This window comes from Rhipicephalus microplus, chromosome 2 (genome assembly GCF_043290135.1).
Source record: "Rhipicephalus microplus isolate Deutch F79 chromosome 2, USDA_Rmic, whole genome shotgun sequence".
NCBI classification, from domain to species: Eukaryota; Metazoa; Arthropoda; class Arachnida; order Ixodida; family Ixodidae; genus Rhipicephalus; species Rhipicephalus microplus.
Genome location: NC_134701.1, coordinates 205,719,309 through 205,727,105, shown reverse-complemented (window position 1 = coordinate 205,727,105; position 7,797 = coordinate 205,719,309). Strand labels below are relative to the sequence as shown.

General features: G+C 42.9%; 2 protein-coding genes across 6 annotated transcripts; one reads left to right on the top strand and one right to left on the bottom strand.

The window, feature by feature from the left end:
• Nucleotides 1–1,215: 1,215 nt before the first annotated feature.
• LOC119172216 (uncharacterized) lies at nt 1,216–3,172 on the bottom strand. Its single transcript, XM_075887282.1, has 4 exons — nt 2,841–3,172; nt 2,196–2,293; nt 1,772–2,108; nt 1,216–1,517 (listed from the first exon to the last, which is right to left on the bottom strand). The coding sequence occupies exons 1-4, from the start codon at nt 3,025–3,027 to the stop codon at nt 1,357–1,359; spliced, it is 783 nt and encodes a 260-aa protein (XP_075743397.1). The 5' UTR covers nt 3,028–3,172; the 3' UTR covers nt 1,216–1,356.
• A 78-nt stretch (nt 3,173–3,250) lies between these two features.
• LOC142796498 (uncharacterized) lies at nt 3,251–7,596 on the top strand. Of its 5 annotated transcripts, none has more exons than XM_075887279.1 (6): nt 3,251–3,507; nt 3,802–3,972; nt 4,062–4,238; nt 4,312–4,386; nt 4,687–4,758; nt 5,109–7,596. In XM_075887279.1, the coding sequence occupies exons 5-6, from the start codon at nt 4,756–4,758 to the stop codon at nt 7,290–7,292; spliced, it is 2,187 nt and encodes a 728-aa protein (XP_075743394.1). In that variant the 5' UTR covers nt 3,251–3,507; nt 3,802–3,972; nt 4,062–4,238; nt 4,312–4,386; nt 4,687–4,755; the 3' UTR covers nt 7,293–7,596. The 5 variants fall into 5 exon arrangements, 4 of the variants coding, with proteins under 4 accessions (XP_075743394.1, XP_075743393.1, XP_075743395.1 ...); XM_075887278.1 differs by having other exon boundaries at nt 5,106–7,596; XM_075887280.1 differs by lacking the exon at nt 4,687–4,758 and having other exon boundaries at nt 5,106–7,596.
• Nucleotides 7,597–7,797: the final 201 nt, after the last annotated feature.

Genomic DNA, 7,797 nt, shown 5'->3' with positions numbered 1-7,797 from the left:
TGGTGGTTGTCCACTTGGTGTGAATAGGCTGACCTGTTGAAGCCAACTGGTGGTGAATAGAAAACCCGTTGACCTGAAATGGTCAACCCATTGAAAATTAATGGTAGGCACGTGGTTGCCCGGCAGGTCTCAGTAGACTAACCCGTTGAAGCTAACTGGTAATCCTGTGGTTCCAGATGTTTGGCCCACTGATCGTAACTGGCATTCCAAACAGCCCCCAATTCATTCTAGTTGGTAAGCAAATTCAATGTGGCTGGTAACCACATGACTTCCCACATTGTTGCAAATGGTCAGCACTTTGATGGTAATTGAGACTCCAATGATTCCATATGTTTCAATAAAAGGTTGAGTTGGGCTAGTTGATACATACTTGGATACATGCAGCGCGAACTTAGACAAAGAACACAGACAAGCGCTCGTCTGCGTTGTGACTCTCTGGTCTTCGACCAAGCTGCACTGCATGTATCCAGATGATTGGCCCAGTGACAAAAGCTGGTGTTTAGCCAGTCACCATTCTACCTGGTAAGCCAATTTAATATGGCTGGCCATTAGTTTCTGGTAAGCACTTGGTTGACGCTAAATTGCTAACTGCATTTCAGCCAGCCAGTGGTTGGTATACAGAGAGAGCCAACTGAAGCTAAGTAGTAGTGTAGTAATTGCAGTCTCTTGGCTGACCTATAAACATGATTATCACATTTCTGCGGATGCAAGTAGAAAATGACAATCCTGTAGAAGGCTGGCTGTCATCACACTGCACTTCATTAATTGCAATTTCACAACACAGTGGAAACAGCACAGGCTGGATTACCTAGTGTGAATGTGACATTAATGCACACTCAAATGCATGCACATACAAGATAAAAACAATGGTAGAGAAAAAAAAAATATGAAAGAATGAAAATTTATTCACACATTCCATAATATTTACACTGCACATGGTGGTGTCAGCACCACAGTATTCATTGAGAGAAAGTGCAGCCTTTGTGCAAGACCAGTTTACAAAGTGCCTGCACCTTCTCAGTGAGGTTGTGCTGAATCCGCGCAGCACGAGATGGCTAAAACAGCAGCAGACAAGGCCAAGTGTATTCCTTAATATTTCTGTCCAACAAGTACGTTAGTGAAGTTGTTTTAGTAAGTTGTGTTGCTGACAACGAAATTCATTTTTTTTGGTTGTTCATAAGTTCTGCTTAAAATTTACACATATCTATAATGATCACTGAACTCTTTTTGGAATGTCTTGCTCAGCTGTGCAGAGACAAACTTCTATGACAAGTAATCTATAATGCTCAATCTTGCTTTATATTATTTTAACATGCTTTCAAAAGAACAGTTGTTTGTAATTTGGACAGCTGCACATTATTGACATTCCAGATAGAATACCATTGTTTCACTGTCATTCGGTTGCGGATTGGATGAACCTGGGCGAAGGGCTCGCTCTGTCAAGGTGTCTTGTAGATCCTCAGACACGGAGGGGCTCGACTGGCTGCCATCCATGATCCTTTTCATAATTCTGCAGCCTGCATTTATACATGAGGTGCCGTGCTGTTTGCATTGCCCAGAGAGGAAAAAGAGCTGACAAAATATTTTCATTAAATTTCATCAAACAGCTGTAAACAATAGCCATTTGCAGTCTAAACTCGAAATATCTTCACTTAAAGACTGCCGAACGTTTTATGGTAACAAGCTGTACACACTGCTAAATGTCAGAAGAATGGCATTAATGCTTTCACAGCACAAAATCAGTACAATGAAGACATTTTCTGCTTCATACCTTTCATGTCTTCCAGTGCAGAAATAACCTTGTCCTGAAGCTCCATGTTCAGTCTTCTGAGTTGAGCCATCTCCCTGTCTTTTTCTTCATTTTGTTTTCGCAGTTGGCGAATGATGGTAGATTTTTTCTCTACCTGCTCTTCAAGGTTATCAATGGTTTCATGAGCCCCCTGAAGGCGCCCACTGTCCATTGCTTCTTTGTGGTGCTTTTTAGAATGTGGCCCATCTTGATTTTTCGCCTGCCTCTTCATATTTTCTTTCTTGCTTTTTAAAAGCTGAAGCAGGCGTGCCTCTGCACCACTTGTTGTTTTGTTTTTCGTTTTTTCTTTGATAGGGCTCTGGGCGAAAATAGAAAATAACTTGTTACACACTGTTTACACAAGTGTTGACAGGACCTTTTGTAGGAGGTTTAGATAATAATTTACCTCCGCTTCATTCTCGTAGTCCGAAGACGCCGGCGAATAAACCCTCTTCGGAATACGCGTTCTCTCTCTGGCCTCTGTCTCCGCGAAGTCCTCCGATTCTGGAAAACGTGAGGGCGGATTGCAACATTAACATTTACTGAGTTAGTGTCACATCATCCTCTGACGCGTGCACATTTCACGATCTCTAGCATGCACTTTTATTAGTTTTATTGCATTGTAAATTAACCATCGAACCTCGTGTGAATGCTTAAGTACCGTTGTAACACAACGTCATATGCCGCGAGCGAAATAGTAGCGTATAGACCTTGTCATTAGGTATAAAAGCTGCAGTGCCACAAACAAAGGCGCGTCCTACCGCAAAAGGGCCTTATATACTCCAGGCTGATATACCCGACGCTGTTGGTATCTCTCTGCGGCCAGGTAAATACCAGCGTCATCTCCGTAGAGTTTTCAGGTATATGCATAAATTAATAATGACACCATACTTATTTGCGATTGCACGCGGTAAATTAACAAAATGAACTATGCTAGTGGAGATTATCGATAAAATACTTTGTAGTTACTAACGGTGAACAGTGCTTAGCAGTCAGCCAGGCCAAAGAGAATGCATTTCGCCGGCAACATATCAAACAAAAGCAGGCTTACCTCCCAGTGCCAGAATCCGGGCCCTATAGTAATCGCTGTCTCCACTGTCGTCCGTCCATTTGACTAAATAGAGGGATTTGGACTTGAAGTCTTGCTGGTGACGGGGGAAGAAATCTTTAACGTCTTCTATTGGCACCGTTCCAATTTTTTTATCATCTTCGTACCGGACTCGAACGTGGGTAATCATCTTGCAATGCTGAAGAAAACATCTACACACGTGCGCTACAGCTGGTCAAACGCTGGTCGCACACAGCAAGCAACAAGGGTCGACCGCAGCTGCGGATCTGATAGTTTGTCAATGAAAATGTTATTCTTCATTATAAGTAAACAAAAAATCAGAATAATTTTAAAAGTATTTTTTTACTTTTATAATGTTTGTTTAACGCTACGCTGTTTCAATCAATTCACATGCAGACTGCTGGCTGCAGGGTGTCTATGCAATATGGCAGCCGCTGTGGCCGCAGGCAGCCGGTGCACATTGTCCTATCGCTTACATCGCCGTTTCTGTACTTCGTGTCCCGGAGTGAAATAAGCCGTCTTGTTGCTTCAAGACCTCGCGATGGAGCGCGGTCCGAAGAAAAGAAAGAGAGGACCCTACAAGACTTATTTAAATCCCAAGTCTCAGTTCCAGCTACCAAGGAGCACCGCACGCGCTTGCCCGCCGACCGTAAGTTCTGATCATTTTCAACATGGATGGGCACTTTCGATCGGGGTTTTAGCTTGATCCGGGCCCTGCTGGTATCAGATCAGCGGTTGTCCACAACATTAATCTGCATGTTGCTCAACGACTTCGATCGTTGCGCCGTGTTTTACGGTCTTCCTTTTTACCACCCTTTATAGTTCTGCCCGCGAATGATCGAATGTGCTCGGCCGTGTTAAATTGCTATTTTTTATCAGTGCATTTTCTTTTTCATTAATTTAGCGCAGCAATTTAAGTCCAAATCTCATTATTTTCTTCTAGGGTGCCAGCCCTAGCATGCCTTCTTCGAGTGATGAGGCAGACAGCGACACTGAAAGGGCAGATCCACCAAGTCGAACAACATCACTGAAGAGCCGGAATAGTCACATAGCTAGTCCGGGCTCCGAACGTCCGGAAAGTGAAGAAGATTTCCCCGAGTCCGATAATGAGCCGGTAAATTGAGCTGGTAGTAGAATGCTACGAGAACTATTGTTTCTATACGATAAACCGTTTACTATATCGGCGCACTTGTTCTATCACAGGTAACGTCAAGTGGAGGCCGGTTAGGCTCGTCAGCTGGCAGTGCTATGGAAGCTCCTGCTGCAGCCCCTGAAGCACAAGAGCAGAGGAACAGCGCTGATCCGTCACAGAAATTTCCTGCACGCGAGCCTCACGCCCCAGCAGATGAAGTTATTTTACTAAGGCTTATCAGTTAATTAGTAAGCATACACATGCTATTTTATGCTTATGTATTACGATGGGAAATTATAAATTTTGGTTGGTTTTTTTTAGGACTCTCCACTTCAAGACGGCATTGCAAGCCTTTCTGACGCAGATGATTCGTCACTGTTTGATAAGGATGAAGAGGTAACTTTTACACACTAGTTGCACTCTACAAATATGTGCAGCTGGAAGATTCACATCCACTAGAATAGCCTTGAGCAAGTGCATTGGCACTGTGGTTTTCTCTTGCATAATCAGTTCAAGACGAGTTATCACTTGGGACAATAAACTCTGGGAACAACCTGCAACAGGTTTTCAGACCATGTTCTTAACACTGTCTGTTGTCATGTAATTTACGTGCTATGAGTGAACTAGCACAGCTAACTAGAATAGGCAGATTGGGTTACTGTGGCACTAAATGCTTCTTTTTTTTTTTCTTCACAGGAAGCTTTTTCAAGTGACCATGCTTCACAGCAAGGTTTCCCTGGAGATTTTCTCACATTAGATGATGACATGGTGTGTTTGTTTTCACTGGAAATAACTAGATTTATGGTCAGGTTTTAAGGGCACTACTTTCACAGGCTCTTTTATGTACTGGAAAATGTCTGTGTAAATTGGGCACTGTTAAGAGGGACACGTAGCGGTGATTTGGTGAATGATTCATTTCAAGATCACTGGCTCTTTCATTTTAAAGAATATCTCACCAGTTGGTCTGTAAAAAGTTATCAGCCTAGCAGGCATGATATTTTGTACTGATCAATAACAGAGTTGTTTGCTCATATTCATTGGGCTTATCACGGTTCACTATAACTGAATTCTGTGATAGCTTCATTGACGAAAGCTTTTTTTTTTTTTACTTTCAGCAGCCTGCTGCAGATCCAGTGACAGAGCCTGATCCATCTTGCAAGGCACGCTTTGGAGACCTTTTTACACAACTTGTCACTGAGAAAGTGGTTCTTTCGAAGGGAGATATTCTCCTAATGGCACTAAAGCATGCTGTGAAGAATAATTTGACTCTTTTGGGTTTAACTAGCTTAATAGATTTAATTAACAGAATTTTTGATAAACCTATATTACCTCACTCACAGTATCACCTACATAAACTTTTTAGCGAAACTGGCACCACTATGACTTTTTTCTTTTTTTGTCCGAGATGCTTTTCGCATATTGGCAGTCTTGAGACAAATTCTTACTTGAAATGCTCGAAGTGCAGTCACACAACTTTTGTGTCTTCCCTTTCGGATGCCCCCTTTTTTGTCACTCTCGATGTGGAGTCGCAACTTCAAAGGCTACTTAAGGACTGTGATCTTCTTGATTTAACAAAGCCCCTTCCGACGAATGGGACATTTTCAGACATCTGGGATGGTACAATGTATCGTACTTTTGTAGCCGAATCTCAACACTGTGGACCAAGAATCAGTTTCTCGTTGAATGCAGATGGGACCCCGCTTTTCAAATCAAGTGGGACATCAATTTGGCCCATCCAGCTAATTGTTAATGAGCTCCCTCCACAGCAAAGAATGTCCAAATTGGTCCTGGCCGCATTGTGGTTCTGGAAAGAAAAGCCAAACATGGCACTTTTCCAAGGTACTTTTGTTGAGAAAATGAACGAGCTGTGTGAGAATGGCGTTGAATTACAACGTCAAGGAAGGGTTGAAAAATATAAGGTCTATTGTATCTGTTCAAGTGTAGATTCTGTTGCTAGGGCACCGATGCAAGGTGTAACCCAATTTAATGGGTATTTTGGATGTAATTGGTGTCTCCAAAGAGGTGAGAGAGCTGGCGGGGCAACTAAATACCCAGTTGAGGAAGTTGAACCCACAGAAAGAAGTGAGCTCCAAATGCTAAATGACATGGAGATTGCTTTGAAAGGGGGGGTGCCTGTGCAAGGAGTCAAAACAGTGTCACCGTTGATAAACCTGCCCCATTTTAACATAGTGTGGAGCTTTGTGCCAGACTATATGCACTGTGTCTTGCTGGGGGTAGCGCGCCAGTTCCTAGAATTGTGGTTCAATTCTGATAGTGCCTGTTCAATAAGCCGACATCAGCACATAGTGGACCGCAGGCTTATGTCTATTAAGCCACCAATGGATGTGAAGCGATTGCCGAGGCCGACAAAAGAGCGGAAATGGTGGAAGGCCAAGGAACTTGAGAGCTGGCTACTTTGTTACAGTGTCCCTGTTTTGCATGGCATTCTTGAGAAGCCATACATGCAACACTGGGCTTGCCTAGTTGAAGCCTTGCACATAATGTTGCAGCGTGCAATCAGCCCAACTGAGCTCACCATTGCCGAGGGGCTATTGTTGGAGTTTCATGTGCGTGCAGAACTGCTGTTTGGCAAGTCAGTCATGACATTCAACATGCACCAACTGACTCATATAGCAAAGAGTGTGCGCCACTGGGGACCACTTTGGGCACACAGTGCGTTCCCATTTGAAGCTGGGAACGGCAGCCTAAAAAAAGCTGTAAAAGCAGCTAACGGAATTCCCCATCAAGTCTGCCGAGTCCTACAGATGGAAAGCATGGTAGTAGAACTTCAACGGCAGGCTATCAGTCCAAGTGTAGCAGAGTACTGCTCGTCTTTTGATGGCACAAAAACGCAAAAAAGCGTACTTAGTAGTGGTGGCTACCGTTTTTTCGGACACGGTTCCCGACGTGCATCAGCAGGTTTGCAGCCATCTTTACATGACACTACCCTTGAGTTCACCAAATACAGAAGAATGTTGGCGAAGGGATCAATTATCACTGATAGCATGTATGCATCTAACAAGAGGACCAATAGCTCTGTTGTTGAACTTCAAAATGGGCATTTTGTTATTGTTGAAGAAATATACCATGGCAGCGACAACAAAGCATATATATCTGCAAGGAAATTAAGCTGCAGTCCAGTGATGTACAACTTGGTGGCCATGTCACATGTGCTGAAAGTAAATCACAAGGCAGCGAATACATCACTGGTCGAATGCTCTGAAATCAGAAAGGTGGTTGTGTTTGTGGAACTCGAAAGAGCTTCCTATGTATGCTTCCCTCCAAGTTCCTTTACATTGTAATGTATTTGAAGTGAAGAACCTATGCTGTGTAAGTTTTAAAGGAACCCTGTTTAGTGCACACTATGCCTCAAAACATGAGCGTTTTTTTATGTGAGTGGCCCTTGAAATGCCTTGAGGCGATCGACGTGAAATCGCCACCCGTGACTAGTTAGCTCTTCTAGTAGGCAAGATGTTTGTCATGATGACTCATACCATTGAAACAATTCCGTTTGAGTATATATAATGTATATAGTTCATCAAAAAGTATATAGTGAATCCAAATGTAAATTAATAAACATTGAGTATGTTATGTATATATAACATTGCCACGTCTATATATGGTATTAGAAGATTTGTACGGAGGATTCGCGGGTGACCTGATCATCTCCAAGCAAGCTCACCTAACATCATTCACTTTCTGGATATGGTGATGATTTTTTGTTTCACGATTATGTTTCAATGCATGGTGACAACATGGTGTACCTCATAAAAATTGTTCTTTAGAGCAGTCATGCCTGTGTAGCTC